General features: G+C 37.9%; 1 protein-coding gene across 5 annotated transcripts in view; it reads right to left on the bottom strand.

Moving 5' to 3' along the window:
* Positions 1-3,309: 3,309 nt before the first annotated feature.
* Positions 3,310-20,895, bottom strand: part of TPD52 (tumor protein D52) — a 107,164-nt gene continuing 89,578 nt past the window's right edge. For all 5 annotated transcript variants that reach the window (XM_060243594.1, XM_060243595.1, XM_060243590.1 and 2 more), the window contains one exon: positions 3,310-3,490. In XM_060243594.1, the coding sequence (XP_060099577.1) occupies positions 3,340-3,490 (151 nt within the window). In that variant the 3' untranslated portion in view covers positions 3,310-3,339. The remainder of the gene's footprint in view (positions 3,491-20,895) is intronic.

The following is a 20,895-nucleotide window of genomic DNA, read 5'->3' as shown; positions in this document are numbered from 1 at the left end:
AAATTTTTAGAATTGCAACAAAGAATCTAGATTCAGATGGGCAGCCTTGTTGGTCTGAAGCACTAGAACAAAGTTTGAGTCAGTGGCACCCTTAAGACCAAAAAAGTTTAATTCTGGGTATAACAAGTTAATAATTAGTAGCACCTTTAAGACCAACTAAGTTTTATTCAGAATGTAAGCTTTCGTATGCATCCATACTTCTTCAGACAAGGAATAAGATACAGTGAGTAGAACTACATAAAGCTGGTGGGCTTTGCATTCTTAACCACTGCCCACTCCTCCCCATACTATCTACATGGTACATGGTGGTCACAAGTTTTGCACTAGGTAGGGTTTAGGTCAGCATGGTAAAAACTGCTATTACAAACCACATTATATTCCTGTTAGAAGGCCAGCAGTCTTAAGGGGCTAGCTACTATCTCTAGGATGTTAGTAGTATCTAACTCTTACACACTAGCAATCCCCTCCCTCAATATGGTGCTTCCAAAGGAATCAGGAGACTGAAGAAGTTTAAAGCGTGAGCCAGCTACAGTATCACAGTCATTGCTCTGGTTGATGTGGAAAGCACCTTGAGTGGGACACATCATAGCTAGATAAACAGAGATTTTAAAAAGCTTGTAACACATAAGTAGGAGATGAAAAGAACAAAGGGAAAGGTTTTATGTTCTTCTGTTAATCCTTGAAACAAGGAAGTTCGGATGCTTAAGAAAAACAAATATTATAAAATTCTTTATGTAGTGGCTTGGAAATGGGCAGTCTAAAGATAAGTTTGCTAAATCTCAAACTACTGTCATTGATGGGATGAGGAAATATCTATAACGTTGAAATATAAGCACTATGTATTTTTACTCATTTAAAGCAAACAAGAGATTTAATACTGCATCACTAATAAATTCATAAAATGGGTATCAGTCATACATGCAGAATGAACTATAACAAACACTAATTGTGCTTTGTAGGCTACAGTTTTATGGTTTTGCTTGGAACTGTACCAAATGCTGGCTAGGTTAATAGTTTATCATTGTACTCGAATGGGAAATATGCTACCGGAAGCAATATGCTAGTTCTGCATCCTTTTGCAGAAGAGATAAGCCTTTCATTAAATTTTTAAAAGGATGCCTAAACATTTTCCAATAGATTGTCAATAGGTAAACCAACATTAGACGAGATATAATTGCTTCAGACTTTGCACATAGTTTAAATGGATCATTTAGGAGGCTGCTTTCTTAAATTTTATTCCATGTGTTGAAAATATTCAGAATGCATCTGCCATCCATATAAACGAAGAGCATGTTTAATTCTGCTTGAACTAGGCAAACGTGAAAAGTAGAACCACTTTATTTAAAAATATGTTAATGAGAATAAAAATGAGAGAAATAAATTCTCTCATTTTTGTATAAGTCCAGCTAATAATTTTGAAAAACCTTGTTTGAATGGTTTAGAGGCCAACATAGATATTATAAGACATGTACAGAATTCACAATTCCATATTTCCCCTTATACTATTTATTGTTGAGACTGGGGCATTTATGGGGGGAAATAATATAGAAGGAAGGAATTATTTTGCTTTTTAACACCCAACTCTATAAATTCTTCCCCCCATGCAATTCAAAATATTTTCACCCATTCAGGCTCCAAAACTTAAAGTGGGAAAGCTAGAATGGGTCTATGTGGATGGGGGCTTACAGAACTAAGCAACTCCAACAGAGTTATATGGGATATACAAATTTTCTGTAATTTGAAACAAAATTCAAGGGGTGTAGCGTTCCTAACAGCACTCCTTAATATGGAACAAAATAAGGCAAATATAACCACTTATTTGGGAAAAAGCAAAGCTTTGCTCTAGGAGGCAACACCGTAGTGGGATGAAACCTAATAATCAGTCTCACCAGCACTTGTAGGAGCGCAATATACTTCTGCATATAAATGGTACAGATACATGTTGTGCCCTTCCCACAGGTCCATACAATATAAATGGCTTCTCTCAACATACATCACACCTATCACTATTAAATGGATTTTACTAGTATTTTGTATTTTGAATATATTCAGTCACACTCCAATCATCATAGCAATGCCACAAAATGAGGCAAAACCATGGCAAGGTTTTTAATTGTATTAAATGTGTACCCCCCTCACCTTAATTAGGAAAACCCAAACACATTCTAGATTTGTTAATGATAATGCAACTATGCCTGGAACAATTCACTTTAATTTGCTCAACAGTTCTAGCTAACTCACAGTCTGCAAGATCAATAGCTTTGACCCACCAGAGCTTTTCCACAGCCAGAAGGATTTCTACCTCCTCTGCACCCCTGGAGGAGAGAAATAAGAAAGTTGTGCTCAATGGCCAGTAATCCATCTGCCCACCCAAAAGCTCCAGTGGATCCAAGACAATACTCTTTATTTCACAAAAGCAACTTAGAGAAAAGGCAACTTTTATTCCTAGTCAATATTCAAAAGCTCCTCATGACCTTTTGCTACACATTTGCCATTTGGAGACAAATGTGTAGCAAAATTCATGTTCAGACTTTGATAACAAGTAATACTGAAATGAGAGCTCAATTTAGGGCAGACAGACAAGCTCTATGATCCAGTTTCCTTTCCTCTCTCCCCCCCCCCCCCCCTTTGGCTTGGAGCATTTCCGATCTGACAAACAACCTCTCATTGATCTGCCTGCAGAATATGCTAAAACATGCCTCCATTCCAGGCATGTTATATTTTCTAAAGCATCTCATTACACAAAATATGCCGTGAGAAATATTTCAGGACTGTACTTTCTTTTTCTTTTTTCAAAGAGAGTTGAAAATAGCACTGCATTACTCACTGGCTGGTCTTCCATGAAACATCAGCTAATTTAAACTCAGTTTTCTTACAGAAACGCTGAACTGTTCAGGAGAGTCTTGTATTATCTATGTAGAATTTTCAACAGCTAGGGGAGGGGAACCCTATTTTAAAAGGTCTACTGTGTAGAACATAAAGTATGTGTAATGATACAAGGCACAAATCAGCATGAAGTCTTCCATGTATCATGGACATAGTAGTATTCCTGCACAACTTTAATTTATTTTAAAGGATGCATATTACAAAGATTAATGTAATTCCTACTCACCCAGTAGCTATCTGATTCTCAGATTCATGTCTTTATCAGAAATCTGCGATCAACACAGGTCTTCAAAAAAGACCATCATACAGAACCAAAGTTGCTACATTTACTATTAGAGTGTGTTACAACCTTTAATTCAAATTGGCTATGCTATGCCCATCAAATGAACTATGTATCTGGACTCATTAAAACAAAACCACAAATGAACATACACAGTTTTATTTATACATATACTATTTTTGTCTATTTTCTTTGCCTTCCACCAGTCCCAAGAGTACTGCGTCAGCTTCCAGTAAAGTTGTGTCTGTTTTTGCTCCCAAGAATCTAGATGAGAGTTCAAGGTCAATCAGTCTCAGTCGGACTTTGGTTCCCCTCTGGTATTTCCTAGGAAAAAAGGGAAAACAGTTGTTAGCACTATGCGTACTTTCAGGTTTTTTAAACCTGAATAACTTATACCATGTCCTTCATGATCTTCAATAAACCACTAAGACAGAAAGCAACTTTCATCCTATTTAATCCTGGTTAAGAATCCAACAGGAGAATCCAAAACCGAACCCTTCTAAGCCTCCTGAGTTCAATGGGTTTAGAACTGAAGAAATTAAACATTTTATTGAGGCAGTTATGGTAGCACACTGGACTTCCATCACATCAAAAAAGACACACAGAACTACCAACACTTGGTGCAGTTTAAGTAAACACAGGATTCAGCTGCACAGCCTTCTACATTCACTATGGCTAAATAGATGTGGACAGGACTGCAGCTCCAGGTAGTTTTCTCAAGAGTTTTTTTAGTCACCTGAGGATTGCCCTCCCCAGACTCAGTGTTCTTAAGGGTTTCTTGGTGGTTCATAGTTGAGTTCAAAAGGTTGCCATTGTGGGCCTATGTGGTGGAAAGGTGGCAGGGTGCAAACAGAAAAACTACAAGTGCTTCCTAAGTCTTTCCTATTGAAGAATAACCCAAAAGTTAATTTATCGTCTTTTGTTTGGCTTGGCTGGGGCTATGGAGACGATGGCAAGGATTCAAAAAAAGAAAAGTTAACTCTCTGTGCCCAATGGGACTGTTTTTTGTCTTGTTTGTTTCAAAACAGGGTATCACCCCAGATCCACAAGATGCATAGCAAAATGCTTTTGAAGGAGAGTTTCAAAAGCAGTTTGTGTAATGGTCTGGGTATCCTCCACACAAAGTAAAAATAGATCGGCTGAGCTGGAATAGGCCTAAGTGATGTTTATGGATCTCGGCTACCATCTCCCCATTTCTTGTTGCTGTACGAGGTCTGGCTGTAATGCAGTGTAAGGGAATCATTTAGCTTCCTGGCTGGGGTAGCATGAATTCTGGTTTATAAACTTAATTTCAGTTACTACATCCTGATATGCAACTTGTGTGCCCTTTTCTGTTTATTTCTCAAATTTATATTCCGCCCTCCCCGCTGAAGCAGGCTCAGGGGAGCAAGCACCTAGGTAGATCACCATATAACATTAGTAGATGTTGCCTCCTCTGCCAGCTTTGACTCTCTAAAATTGACAGTTTCTATCACACTCACCTTTAATGTCTGCATCACATTAGTAATAAAAAAACTATGAGTTTATATTAAGACAAACGCAAATCTTAGATACTACTCAGTAAAATTTCAGCACAACCTCAAAATACTTTAATCATACATAATCCAATTATCAAGAAGACAATTTCTATGTCATGGCCACACCTGCTAACAAAGACGTTCCATGGAACACTACCTTGAAGTGGTTCACATGAGTGTCCATTTGTGCATAGACTTAACTACTTGCTTTTGTGAACAATATTCCCTGAAGCTAGAAAACACCCATATAAAAAGATCAATGGAAAGAGCTCAGAAAGTGGAAACTTGAATACTACTTGCAGAAGTTTCCCATCAAACAAGCTTTTAGGAACACACAAGCATACAATAGGTTGTGGCAGGCAAGCGATTCATACATTAAAACCCTTCCTTCTTTTTACAAGTACTACAAATAATTGATCCTCTAAAACTGACCTACACAGGACCATGTCTTAGAAGAACGGCTTTATAATTAATCTATTTCAAATGAACCAAGATGGGAAGAATTTTTGCAATACCTAGGATGGGCCTTCTCAGATACGTATTGAATTTTCCTGAAGGCTTAAAACACTGAGTTATTTATGAAGTGCCCAAAATTGTACTACCGCTATATACAAAAAATAAAAAAACAAAGGAAATGTGAAAGGCAGGATGGTTAGTAACTTTGGTCAATTCCACAGATTGATACTTTACTGTGTCACTGTGGTTGCCAATGCAGTGCAGTGGGAATGAGGCTGCCACATGGTAGTTTCCCTGTAGTTCCCTCATAGCCATTTCACGCCCACCCCAGAACCAAGGTGATGTTTGGTAGTTTTAAAAATAAACAACTGGGCATTCGATGAAATTGCTAAGCAGTCCGGTTAAAACGGATAAAAGGAATTACTTCTTCCCAAAGGGTGATTAACATGTGGAATTCACTGCCACAGGAGGTGGTGGCAGCTACAAGCATAGACAGCTTCAAGAGGGGGTTAGATAAAAATATGGAGCAGAGGTCCATCAGTGGCTATTAGCCACAGTGTGTATATATATGTGTGTATGTCTGTTATATAATTTTTTTGGCCACTGTGTGACACAGAGTGTTGGACTGGATGGGCCATTGGCCTGTCCAACATGGCTTCTCTTATGTTCTTATCAACACATGTCTATCACTTTTTTTTTAAGTCCCTTGGTGGTGGCGGTGGGTGGCTGTCACAGGGACTGAAGCAGGAAAAATTGGTTCTGAAGTGAGCAGGACCAAGAAAATCCAGATTTCCCCATCCAAATAGCAGCCATCTGGGCTTTGCTGTAATATTTTCCAAGACACTGGAGCAATGCAGGGTTAGGAAAGTACCATGATGCAATAGGGCAGTGAAACTTGCCAACAACATACATGTCTGGGCAAAAAATCTGTGCACAAGTGACCTTTGACTTGGTGCTATTCTGAGTGACCAGTCAGTGGCTGTCTACCAGGAGAAGAGAGGGAACAACTTCACAGTGTTTACTGGGTTTCTCTAACTAGACATAGCAACATGGATCTCTCCAAGTCTTTCCAGCACTATGATAAGACAGATAGTAATTGCAGTAGTGTATTTGACACATATGCAGCACCTGAAAAATAGTCTTATACTAAGGGTGCTTCTGGATTTTACTTTTGTTTAGAATGAGAGAACTATGCGCAGGGGAAATGAAAGGAAGATGCAGGAGCATGCCATTCAAGTATGTACAACAGAAACAATTTAGAAAGTCATAACCAGAAAGCTAACAAATAAACTTCCAATAGCAGGCTTGCACAGTCATTCACCTGGCAAAAGAATCACATTTATGTGACAAACACATTTCCAAACTGAAGGAGTTGTTTTCCTTACTTTTTTCCACGCAAGCCATCAAATATTTAGCACTTGTGAGCAAGTAGGCTACTCATGTTTATACACATATCTGCAAGAACACTGTAACAGATGTATAATATTGTTACTTCTAGTATGAAAATGACATGATTTATTCCTCCTACATTCTTAAAATTATAGTTCAATATTTTATAATATTCTAAAATTGATCAAGTTGAAGACAAAATTCTAAATAAAGTTTATTCATTCATAGGCCCACCTTTGTCCCCAGCAGGGATCAAAAGCAATTTACATTATTTTCTTCTCCATTTTATCCTCACCACAACCCTATGAGGTAGGTTAGGATGAGAGTGCATGACCAGGCAACCTTGCATAGTAGAGTGGATATCTGAACATGGGTCACACAGATCCTACTTTGCCTTCCTAACCACTACACCACCCTGGCTGTCAATGCAAACTACCTGGAAGCAATTTCTGTTATTAAAAAAACAAAGAGGAAATGCCTGCAAAACTACAAAAAGTGAGAAATATCTTTTAAACTTTGACTGGGAGACAGATTACACTGAGAGTATCCTTCATTTTAAAGTTCAACTTTTTTTTCCCAGTTGAACCTTTTATTCTTACAGCATACATTCTCTTCTGAGTAATCTTTGTGATGGCCAGGGCTAAACAAGTCTTAGCTTTTGCCCTAATGACTCCTTTCTACTATGTACCAAAAGGAGTCTGCTTGTCTGAACAGTATAGGAAGACAGCAATTAAACTTGGTTTTGCATTTCTGCAAGAGTGCACGATTTAAAAGCTTTTTGCTTTCGAGAGGTGGGAAGAAGTTGACATCTTTCCTAAAACATTCTTTAGCATGTGCCACAGTTCTCTCTTGTTCTCATATGCAGAGAATTCACTCTGGTGAGACTTTGGGAAAATAAATGCAAAGTACATGGAGGTTAAGGGCTCCTTCATAAGTTTGTGTGTGGGTACACACTACAAAAAGCTTCCCAAGGGCTAGGGCTCCTTGAAGTGAGGAAACTCATGGTTTCCCCCTAATTAACATGTGAAGTGGCTTTATGTTTAGGACTGAAGCATACCACAAATGTGCCAAAGATCCCATTAGCAATTGGCAAAAAAAAAAAGGCTTGTTATTACTTGGATCCAATGATGTCTCAACATTTCTCTTAACACTTTTCCAGCAGGCAACAGCTCAGTGGTAGAACACACTGGCTATGACTGACTGGTAAGCAGCCTGACTGGTAGTGGCTATGACTGACTGGTAAGCAGCCACTATCAAGCATGTCCGAACAGTGGCATGCCATTCCATTCTGCTCAGCGTGAAGGTTTTCCACCCAAGTAAAAAAGTGAGCCCCTGAGGGGCTGGCATTACTGCTGAGGCTGGCAATGGGGGACAAAGTGATGGGCATGACTTAAGTCCATCATTACCACCTTGTTCCCAGCAGTAAGAGCTGGGGTTTAGTTAGCTCATAGTGTAGTCCAACCAAATACAACCTTTTTGTTTGCAAGCACGCAAGCATCTTTACAAATAGACACAGCATTTCTGCTGACACTCAGCTCCAAATGACTGGAAATTGCCAGAGTTCCAAAGTTCAATTCCTTGCTTCTTCAATTTAAAGGCTCCCATGTATCTGGTGATAGGAAAGACCCCTCTCTGCTTGAGACCATGGAGTGCTTTTGCCAGTCAGAGTGGACATGTATACTGTGCCTACAATATTGATGACTTCTAAAATACCGAAATGTTTTAACAAAAGCTACAACTCATTGCTAGAATTAAAGGCCTTCATATTTCAAATCCGCTCTTAAAAACATAACAGAGTCAAAATATCTTCAAAAAACAAATATGTCTCTAACACCTCAGTTTCACTCACACCAATTACAGTTTGATCTGATTAATCAACATTGAGTTCAATAACATACTTAAAAATCAATTAAACACTGCTTCTCAGACTATATATATATAAAAAGCACAGTAATATCATACGTACAGATCTTAATACCAGAAGCAGCACCTAGCCACAGCTCAAAAAAACCACTTCCATTTCTTAAAAATATTTAAACATTCAAGGAAATAAACTCTTTTAAAAATGATAACACTGTTCTTGAGCTAGAATCTAATAGTGCCATCTTTCTAAAGACATACTCCATACTTTCCCCCCTTTCTTTGTGACATAGTCTGAGACATATATACATTTCCATTCAAATCAAAGATAAAAACCGTAACCTTTTCATTATGACACAATGCAGAAGAATTTGACAACTGAAACTCAGAAAAGGTAACTCCTGTCATCGAGAAAGTTGTATCACATATGGTCATGTCATAATATAACAGTCTATGCCAGTCACCTCTCAAGGCAGCAGTATAGAATTTATCTAATTGAGAGGAATCATCATCTCAAAAGGACAGGTGCTATCAGTTTTTTCCATCCAAACTGTCTGAAAAACAAACACTTTGAGAGAATTGCTGAAGATATTATATTTTTGACAATGAATTCTTTTTAAAAAGGATTTAGAATTTACTTCGGCAACTGAGGGAATTTTCTACAGCTACAAATGGTGTTGCAATGACCCAGTGTTATCTAAAGTGCTTTACTGTAGAATTATTATTTATATATTACAAGTCTATACCATCATCTGGCACAGGTAACATGTGCAACAGGATTACTATATTCAAAAGAATTTATCTGGCAAAGTACTAAAATACATGTACAAAATCAAAATAACTACTCTGTAATTTTCCAACACTGTATACCTCCCACATTTCTTGGGTACCAATAGCAAGCATCAGAATTTGAAAAAATAAAAACCTAAAAGAACAGGCAAATAGCTTCTGGATAGTATAACACAGCAGTCCCCAACCTTTTTGACACCAGGGACCAGTTTTGTTGGAAGACCATTTTTCCACGGACGGGGTGGGGGGGGGGAGGGCACGATGGTTTCGGGATGATACAATTGTGCACTTTATTTTGGTGTGGTGGTTAAGTGTGCAGATTCTTATCTGGGGAAACCGGGTTTGATTTCCCACTCCTCCACTTGCAGCTGCAGGAATGGCCTTGGGTCAGCCCTATCTCTCACAGAGTTGTCCTTGAAAGGACAGCTTTTGGGAAGAGCTCTCTCAGCCTCACCCACCTCACAGAGTGTCTGTTGTGGGGAAAGAAGATAAAGGAGATTGTGAGCCACTCTGAGATTTGGAGTGGAGGGCAGGATATAAAGCCAATGTTGTCATCTTATTATTATTACCACATTGTAATATATAATGTAATCATTATACAACTCACAGCCCGGTTGCTAACAGGCCACGGACCGGGACTGGTCCATGGATCAGGGGTTGGGGACTCCTGCTATAACACATCATGTTAGAACCCCTCTCTCCCCAAATGATTTTCTAGAGAGCAAAATGCAGAGTACTGAAAAGTAATTAAGTTGAAGCAACCATATTTCTGCCTACAGCAGCCTGTTCTTAGAAACAAAGATACTTTCTCAGTGCAAGTTCTGTGAAGCAAGAAATCCTCACTATATTAAAGGGCCTCTATTACCATTTATTTGACATTATCTACTTCATAACAATGTCATAAAATTTTCACCTACTTATCACCTGGCCTGTAGCCACAGTGGTGCACCCAATGGCCATGACCTCAACTTCCATTCACGCCCCACAAGTAAATGGCTGCCAGTGAGTCTGCGCACCAAGAATTCTCCACTGAGGAGGCAGTCAAGGGATAGAGCAAAGAATGTGTCAGTTCCTAGGTTACACAAGCCCACAGCCAGTGTTCTTAGGTTAGGGTACAACAATGACCAAAGCTAGGCTTAGTTTCAGGTCTTTAAAATGGGACTTTTAACTAGAACTTGGAATTTTTTTAGTAGTTTCCTAATTTTGTGGATATTTCCACCCAACTTTCGAGAAAGGAATGACTGTACATTTAAAAAGATAAGATTCCTGCAGTGTGGCTTTTTTTTTAAAAAAAGAAAGATTCAATTCCACCTTTATGGTCAGAATGTCTTAATTCAGGTTGTTAAATCCTGCATTTACAAAAAACAGCATTGATACCTAGCATTGGAACAAGCCATGTGACTTCTTAAACTATGTGAGGCACAGCTCCGAGTCCTAAGACAGTCTGTTAGAGGAGTATGTTATTAGCTGGTCTCTGCCCAAACAATCCACTGCCCACAAAGCTACTTTAAATGTGCTGTCTCTATTGGAGGGAATGACTACAATACATTACGATACATTCCCATCACTACAGCAGTTCCCACCACAGGCAACACTTTGTCTCAAACAAAGAGGCTCACATTCTATGTCTGCAAAAAAACCCACCCTGTATTGGTTAGAACTGTATGAATGCCAAGAGGAACATCTGTGTGCTCAGAACTATACAAACTCAGCTTTAAAAAAATAGAAAAAAATCATAAACGACAGCTCATGTGGCTACTTGGTAAAGAAAAGTTAATTCCTTTCATATACCCTTAAATATATTTGAAAGTTTTAAAACATAACTACAACTATTTCACATTTCTCTGAATGCAGAGTATCAGCACTTTTCTAATAATCTTCCATGACCAATGATAACCTGGGCTTGCTTTTGTAATAAATAGCATAACACCCCTAAAATTGCATTATTGAGATCAGGAAGTCAGCTTTAATCATTGGGTAAATTAATGCAACAGTAGGGATTTCCACCAATGCTTTAAAAAGACATTTAATGGGAAAGGGTGCCTGTTCACACGTTCAAAGTCCTCGTGAATTAGCAGGATTCACATATAAAAGGTACAGAAATGCATCCTAAACATGTAAGATACTAATAGTACAGTTATCTTCAATGATTTATGTCTACAGGGCATAATATTTATTTATTTATTTTATTTATTTAGTGGACTTATATCCCGCCCTTCTCACCGAAGTGTCTCAGGGCGGACAGAAAGACAGAAAATCAAACATAACTGTAGATGTCCCCACTGGAGCAAGGCATCTTTACACCATCCACATTTCAAGCAGCACAGGAACATCCATAGCAAATACAATATGAATGTAAGTTATCACTAAGAACATGTGACCACTGGCATAATGAATATGAATGCAGCACAATCTAAATGCAGTTTGTCTGAACACTGACATAACTGCCTTTTAAAAGGTGAAACATTACTTACTGTAGCAAGAATAACATATAATCTTACTTTTAACATCATTTGAAACAGCATTAAATCTGCTAACAGACTTCCACTCTGCAGTTTCTTATTCCATCTCTCCTTTTATCGTAATTTCTGATCGATAAATTTGGTTTATACTTTTTGGTTTGGAATTGGTGAAAGACAGAACTGATGCAGAGATTTGTCATGGGGTTTGGTTCTGGTGATCTGCTATTCCCAGTTTGGTGCTGACTTAGGCTGCCATCTAAACATACCTTAATAGGAAGTAAGTCCCACTAAAAGTGTAGATAGATCCAAGTGGGCAGCCATGTTGCTCTGAAGCAACAGAACAAAGCTGGAGTCCAGCAGCACCTTTAAGACCAACAAAGGTTTATTGAGAATGATTATACATATGCAGTACTGCACTGTAGGACAGGTCTTCCGGCTTAGACCCATTTGAAGAAATCATTCCTTCCCATCTAAGTGTACCTGAGTAATTTCATCTATGTAATCACAAGAAATTTTCTGCCATCTTTTATTAGAGGCTTATAGGAAAGCAGGTCATCCCAGGTTATCAAAGGGACTTCATCTGTCTTTTCCTCTCACCCTGTCAATCCTTTGCATATGCTGGGACTAAAAGTGCAATTGTATTATAAGGCTTACAAATTATACAAACTGTGATCATGTGGTGTCCTCCAAACAGTAGGAAGAGGCATGGAAGAACAGCAGCCAGTGCATTTCATGTATAAACTGATTTTATACAATTCACCAATTTCATATTAAAATCATAATAAATATTTTATAATTAAGTGTAATTAGAAGAATTATGGTGCTTTCAAAATAAAAGATAACATGTTTAGAGTGAGGGATGAAGTACCCAAAATACTCTTGACAATGCATGAACACTACTGCGCATTATATTTATTATAGCACCACCTATAGGCTTGTAACAGCTTAACTTAAATTTGTTCTTATCCTTACAGCTCTTTGAGGTCCTAGATACCCGGGCTTTAATTGGGGTGGATTTTGACTTAGACGGCTAGAAGGGAGTACAGATGGAAACAAAAGGGATTATTAAGGAAGTAACATCTCTTTGTCTTCCTGTTCATTTTTTCTCCATGTGCCCTTCTTTCTGGGTAGTGCAGGGTGCCAAGTCACAGCTCACTTATGGCAATCTTGTGGGGTTTTCAAGGAAAGAGACAAACAGATGTGGTTTGTCACTGCCTGCCTTCGCATCACAGCCCTGGCATTCCTCAGAGGTCTCTCATTCAAATACTAGCCAGAGGTGACCCTACTTAGCTTGCAAGATCTGACATGATTCAGGCTAGCCAGGTCCTTTCTTAGCTCTCTAGAATTCTAATATGGCTTCATATACTATCAATTCCAGAGACAGAATTTGCTAGTGTATGAAGTGATTTCTTTGTTTTTGTACTTTAAGTGTGAAACACTTCAAAGATAAAACCTACAATATTTCTGGCGGGAAAACATCAGATTAGGGAAGGCTTTTGAGCTTTAATGTGATGTACAATTTTGTACTCTAAATTTTATATATGTGTTTCTGAACTTTATTGCATATTTCTTCTTTTTTCATTATTTTATCAACCTAGAATAAATGAACTTTCCTTTGAAAAATAAACATAAGATAATCACATTGCTTTATTTGATAGTACAATATACAGTGGTTTTACAGTGAGACCAAGTGTTATGCATCATACATTTCCAATCAATATCTCCCTGCCCAGAACTGAAGCGTCCAAGCTGCAGCTATGGGCCAAACTGGTTATGCTCAACAAGTTAAAGAATGGAAGTCTGAGCATTTCTCACCTGGTTTATTACCAGAGAAAAGTAATTATAATTATCCCTTATACACCACCTCCCATTTGGGCATAACTAATAATCTATTTATTAACTAATAATCTATCAGCTGTAGCTGAACATGCACTTCAAGAAGGAGACCACGTCATCCACTTTGAAAGAACTGAAGTCCTTTCTACGGTCTCACATTATCATACCCGCCTGAACAGAGAAGCTATTGAGATTTACAAACACCAGCACAATTTTAACAGAAAGGAAGAAGGCATTTTCATCCACCAATCTTGGTACCCAGCTCTGCAAAACACCCTACGGACTATAAATTACAGAAAGTCACAGAACAACCAGTACATTCCACAGAACAATCAGCACAGTCAACACCATCTTCCTTATCTTCACACCACTTCCAACCCTCCCAGCAATTAACACAGAAAAATGGTCACATTCAACAGCCAGTTTCCTTATCACTACCCTTCCAGGAAGCCCCACCAAACAATGGACACATCCACAAACCAATTGCCCTTTCACCACATCCCCTCCAGCCTAGAAATAGCAGCTCTCCAGCAGCCCTGGCCCCACTCAATGCACAGCAGCCAAGAAGGTCAGAGCGCCTGCTCCAGCTGCAACGCCACTGAGGATGTTCTCCGCAGCTGAGAATGAAACGTCTGGAAGAGAAACTTTCTCCAGTAAAACACGGCACTTGAGCCCAAAAGATTCTACAAACCCTAATGATATTTATTACCTGTTGACTAGGTTATTAAGGGCATCATGGGCTTTCCTATCGTATGCATTTGTGACAGGGGCTGTAGCTCCATGGTAGCAGGTATACCACCAACTGGATATCTAGATCTTCAACCTGTAAACCACAAACTCTACCACAAAGGCACAGCCCTTTCTAGGTTCAGTCCTTGGTCTCTCCAATTATTAGATCTCAGGTTGCAAGCTCTGGGAAAAACCTCTTTGTGCCTGGCACCCTGGAAAGCTGACTCAGAGTAGGCAGTACTGAGCTAAATGGATCAATGGTCTGATTTAGTATGAAGCAACTTCATATGTTCATTAAGTTTTATTGTCTCAGTCCAAAAGTCATCCTAAGAGGTAGAAAATGTAAAGAACACATCAAAATGAAATAAAGTGAAGTATCAATGGAGTAATAAATCACATTGGCTTTAATGGAATCTGCCCTTACCAGCTAGGAGAGCAAAACAAACTGCATGCAAATGTGCTATATTTATTCCTTCTATCAAATAAAATTCATCCTTTTGACTAGCAGGGCAATAAAAAGCTCTATTAAAGTAGAGAAGCAGTTATTTCTACTTGTTTCATAGAATGGGCAATCAAGTACTATTCTACAGTTCTGCTTCTAAAGATAAAATGCCTTTTCATAATTAAGTACAATAAGGCACACTATATGCCAACAGCAAGATTCTATATCCAGTATTGCAGGCAAGACTAATTCAACTTAAGTATCTTTCCTTTATTTGCCATCTCAGAAGGCAGCAAATAAAGGAAGGTGCTTTCAGAAGGTGATCGCAGCTTTCCCACAATATCAGGTTGCGTGTATGTGTGTACACACACACACACCCCAAACACCTTAAGTGATAATTCATTTCACTTTCAACTACCTTTTCAAACAAACTTTTCTAAATAAAGCATCTATCTACATTTAAGTGGTAGGTGAAATTCTAGCACACTTCTCAGAGAAAAGAACACAGGCTTTACTGTTCAACAAAAGATTTTTGAGAAAGCACTGGCAGAACCAGTAATCTAGAATACCCTTGGGGTAAAGAATTATTTAGAAAGTTTTCTCACACTCAGACAAAAGAGGAAAAGAAGTACATATAAAGTGATTTTGTCCACTGATATACTGGGGTCGTCTGATCCCTTTTCAACACCTCAGAACACCTAAGCAGTGTTAATTGGCTGCCACCTGATTAAACAAATCTAGTCAATTAAACTCATATGATTGATTAATTGATTGAAGCAATATCAATATGCATATATAACAAAACACTTTAAAAGAAGAAGGAATAGAAAGAAGGAATGCCTTTTCTATATGACATTTGTCACCTACAATTTTTGTACTTTTAATAAGACTTTTTTAAAAAAATGCAGCATTTTTAAATATTTACCACAATTTTTTAAATAAATAATTAGGCAACCGGTTACTGAAGCTGTAAGGACACCCTCAGAGAATCATGAGTCATCTCTTCTAAAGGTCTGTGTAACAAAATGTGTGAATACAAGCAGCTACTTGGAAATTTTCCTAAGTGGTCATGCTTAAATGCTCTAAAGCAACAAAGGGAAGACAATTTCAAGTGGTTCAGCAATTCATTTCCCACTGCTTGGTATACTGCTATCTGAGTGCAATCTATACAATTTAGGTGTCAGAATTACTCTTGGCACATCCGATTATGGTTGATATGTGGATTGTGACTGTGGACAGATGTCATGGTGCTGCCAGTAAATTGCCTTGTGCGACTACAAGAAACAAGATATAATATTCACAGATTATTCCAGCCATTCAATACGTGGCTTAATAAATAGTATCAGAACTTTGTTCTACAAAGATGTTGGTTGTTAATTAAAGCTCAAGTACTTTTAAAATATTTTGTTTATTAAGATCACATTTTTAGCAGTTAATTATGAATGCGTTTTTGTTGAAATATCTCTTGTGGGGTTTTTTTTGCCATGATTATTGTACAAGCTGTAATGTATTTATATATTGGAAAAATGTATGTGCTGCCTCTCCAGAGTAGGGCTGCCAATCTCCAGGTGGGGGCAGGGGATCCCCCGGTTTGGAAGCCGTCCCCCACTTCAGGGTCATCAGAAAGCGGGGGGGGGAGGGAAATGTCTGCTGGGCAGGGCCAGCACGTGGGAATCAGCGAACTATGGAACTTCCTAGAGTGCTAGCTCCCGGCAGGGGCAAGTGCCCCCTCCCTGCTCATGCCATCCCTGAACCTCCTGCTCATTTTTTCTCAGCTCAGGGATTGGAAGAGCTCCCCCAATCCCTTAGAGCCGAAAGAGTGGGATTTCCCTTCCCCAGCATCCTCTGAGGGCACTGGGGAAGGGAAGGGCCAAGTGTGGGTGTTTGCACGGAGAGCTCCTCAAGACGGGGCCATCTGGCCCTGCTCAACCTTCCCGCACTACGAGAAGGTCGAGGGGGGGGCATTTGCACAGAGGAGCCCTCCATGCAAATGGGGCCATATGGCCTCACTCAGCCTTTCTGTGCAGCTGGAAGGTCGAGCAGGGGGGAGTTTGCACAGGGCTCCTCAAGAGGAGCCCTCCATGCAAACGGGCCCATCTGGTCCCACTTGGCCTTCCCACGCCACAGGAATGTCAAACGGGGCCTGATTTGGGCTGCACTGGGGGCCCTCCCCCACTGGAGGGCTGGGTGGTGGTGAGAATTGCCTGGGGCAGCAAAAACCCCAGCACCAGCCCTGCTGCTGGGCACTCCATTATTCCCTATAGAGACCGATTCTCATAGGATATAATGGAGAATTGAAGAAAATTCAATTGGAGAAAAAAGAAATTGAAGATCTCAGAAGACTTCCAAACAGCATCAAAGAAAGTGCAGGAGGTGGAAGAAAAGGTGAAAGGCCAAGATTTGAGAATAGATACAGTGGATTCCACTATACAAAAAATGCAGAAGAAAGAATTGCTACAAGATTGTAAACTAATGGAAAATCAGATACGGTTGAGAGGGGTGCCTGGATCTGCTGAGACTGACTTGAGGACATATATAATAAAAATCATTGCTGAATTCTTGGATGATGACCCAGATGAAACCAATTTTTTTATGACTACATCTTCAGAGTAAACTTGGACTATGCCAGAAAAAACAAATTACCAAGAGATGTGGTAGTAAGAATTGTGACAAGAGATATGGTGGGAAAGATTCTGAGTAAACAATTTGAAAATACATTGGAGGTAGATGGCAGCAGCGTAAGAATTATGAAAGAATTGCCAAGGAAAGTCATCAATGACAGGAGACTGTATAAAAAATTGACAGAAAAGCTGAGAGAAAATGAAATGAGATACAGATGGATACTTCCAGAGGGTTTAAGTTTTGAATACAAAGGAAAGAGATTCACAATGACAAGCACTCAGGAAATGACAAAGTTTTTGGATGAACATAAGGAATTTGGGGGTACAGATTAAGAATAGAAAACCATTATGGATTACAAATTAATATATTGGAATGTAAATGGACTAAATTCATCACAAAAAAGAAGGGCAACCTTTCATTGGATTGGGAAACAAAAATGTAATATAATCTGCCTACAAGAAGTACATATTAAGCAAAAGGATTACAAATTTTTATGGAATAAACAATTTGGTATGAAATTTTGTTCAGTGCCAAGGAGAAAAAAGGGGTGTTGTTTTTTATGTCAAACAAGAATTAGACCCAAAATTGATTTTCAAAGACGATGATGGCAGATATATTGCAATGGAAGTGATGTTGAATTATAAAAGAACTTTGTTATTAGGATTGTATGCCCCAAATGGAGCAAAAGACTCTTTCTTCAAAGACATTATGCAACAATTAGACCAAGTGGCGTATGAGCAAATTATGATAATGGGAGATTTTAATGGAACAGATCTGGGGAAAAAAAATAATGAAGGGAAACTACCAAAGTCATTTTTTGATTTGGTAAAACAAGAAAGTCTGGGCGATATATGGAGGGAATTTAACCCTAAAGAACGTGACTATACTTTCTTTTCAGCAAGGCATAATTCTTTCTCGAGAATTGATATGTTATGGATTACAAAAGATCTTGGACTTTTAACAAAAAAAATAGAGATTCTTCCTAAAATAGGGGCAGACCACAATCCAATAATGTGAACATATGAACATATGAATGTGGTCTGCAAAACCTGTGAAAAAGACCCTAAGATGGCAGATAAATGAAGATTTGCTACAGAAACAAAAGGTAGTGGTGTCTCTGGAAAAGGAGACTAAATTCTTCTTTCAAATAAATGAAAAAGAGGACACTCAATTTCAAATTGTGTGGGATGCATATAAAGTGGTAATGAGGGGCATCTTAATTACACTGAACAATAAAGAAAAAAAATAAGCAAATGATGGACATTCAAGAAGCAACTGGAAAAAAGGAGAAGGAGCTTAAAAAGCGACCTGGAAAAAAGAAAATTATAAGGGAGATTACAATATTACAAAGCTAACTGAGACATTTTTTAATAAAGAAGTGGAATGGAAGTTAAAAATACTTCAACAGAAATCTTTTGAAGGAGCGAATAAACCTGGAAAATATTTGGCGTGGCAAATGAAAAAAAAAAGGGAGAATAAAGTTATTAATAAAATCGTATCAGGAGGTAAGGAAATTGTTGATCAGGAAGGAATTAAAAGAGAATTTTATAAATATTATGCCAAGCTATTTAAAAGTCAAAAGGTGGATAGAAAAAAATTGACACATATTTAAAGAAAATTAAAGTAAACCCCTTAACAGAAAATATGGAAAAGATATTAAATGAACCAAATGAAAAAGGAGAAATAGAGGCAGCAATTAATTCAATGAAATTAGGGAAAGCACTCGGTCCAGATGGCTTTACGGCAAAATTTTATAAAATCCTCAAGAAGGTGCTATTACCAAAACTTCAGAAATTGATGAATATTATAAGAATAGATGGAAAAATTCCTAATACATGGAAAGAAGCAGTAATTTCGTTGATACCGAAAGAAGACAGAGACACTATGAATGTAAAAAACTATAGACCAATTTCATTACTTAACAATGATTATAAAATATATGCCAGAATTTTAGCAGAATGCCTTAAACAGCATTTGAACAATTTTATTAAAGAGCAAGCAGGATTTCTTCCCAGGAGGCAACCTAGAGATAATATCAGAACAGTTATAGACATCATTGAACATTATGAGAAACATCCTGAAAAAGAAGTAGCATTATTTTTTGCAGATGCAGAGAAAGCATTTGATAATGTGCATTGGGACTTTATCTTTGAAATGATGGAGAAACTGAGATTGGGAGAAGACTTTATAAGAATGGTGAAGGCGATATATACTGAACAACAAGCAAGGCTCTGTGTAAATGCAGATTTGACGGAAAAAATGATAATTGGTAAAGGAGCAAGGCAAGGTTGCCCTCTATCTCCATTGATATTTATAATGACTTTAGAGGTTTTGCTAATGCAAATTCAAGAAGACGAAGAGATAAGAGGGACTGAAGTTGAAAGGTTTTTCTTATAAATACAGAGCATTTGCAGATGATGTAATGTTTATAAATGAAAATGCCACTCATGTAACACCACTGTTGCTTCGTAAGATACAAGAATATGGAGAATTGTCAGGCTTTTATATAAATAAAGAAAAGTCAAAAATTTTGTGTAAAAATATGTCAAAAAGTAAACAGGAAGAACTACAGAGGTTAACGGAGTGTGACGTTACCTCTAAAAGAAAATATTTAGGTGTGGAAATAACAAAAAATCTTGATTTGTACAAAAATAACTATGAGAAGCTTTGGCGTAAGATTGATGGAGATTTGATAAAATGGAATAAATTGAATTTGTCTATGCTGGGCAGAATTTCTGCAATTAAGATTAACGTTTTACCAAGAATTTTGTTCCTGTTTCAAACAGTTTCAATAGTGAAAGACAACAAACAATTTAATAAATGGCAAAAGAAACTTTCAGAATTTGTATGGGCTGGGAAAAAACCAAGAATTAAAATGAAAATTTTGACTGATGCAAAAGAAAGGGGAGGATTTCAATTACTTAATTTAAAGTTGTATCATGATGCAGTATGCCTGGTGTGGATTACGGAATGGATGACATTACTAAACAGAAAATTACTAGCATTAGAAGGTCATGGAAATGTCTTTGGTTGGCATGCTTACATGTGCTACGGAAAAATAAGATGGATGGTTTCTTTTCGCATCATTATATGAGAAGCAACCTGCTAAATACTTGGTTAAAATATAAAAGATATGGAGACAAGAGGAAACCGCTTGGGATTGTGCCAACCGAAGTAATAAAATTATATTCAGACACTAAAGAAGAGAAGTGGTTATCATATAAACAGCTCCATAAATACATGGAGGAAAGGCGGAATTAAAATCGGCTAAGAATTACAATACAAATATAATTGGTTTCAATTGCAACAAATTAAGAGTTTGCTTGAACAGGACATTAAGAATGACGGAATAAGACAAGAACAAACAGAATTGGAGAGAATGCTGTTTGGTGAAAATGAAAAATTGATCTCTAGAACTTATAAACTATTATTGAAATAGTCTACGGAAGTAGTTAAATCTCAAATAATAAAATGGGCGATAAATATAAATAAGGAAATTTACTCTATGAAAATATCGACATGTTACAACATTAAAGAAAATAGTTTCAAAATGTTATATAGGTGGTATATGACACCTAAGAAATTGGCAAAAATGAACAATTAGGTGTCGGACAGATGTTGGAAATG

Source organism: Heteronotia binoei, chromosome 7 (genome assembly GCF_032191835.1).
Source record: "Heteronotia binoei isolate CCM8104 ecotype False Entrance Well chromosome 7, APGP_CSIRO_Hbin_v1, whole genome shotgun sequence".
Lineage (NCBI taxonomy): Eukaryota > Metazoa > Chordata > Lepidosauria > Squamata > Gekkonidae > Heteronotia > Heteronotia binoei.
The sequence above is the reverse complement of the archived record's forward strand: the minus strand, read 5'-3'. Positions and strand labels throughout refer to the sequence as shown.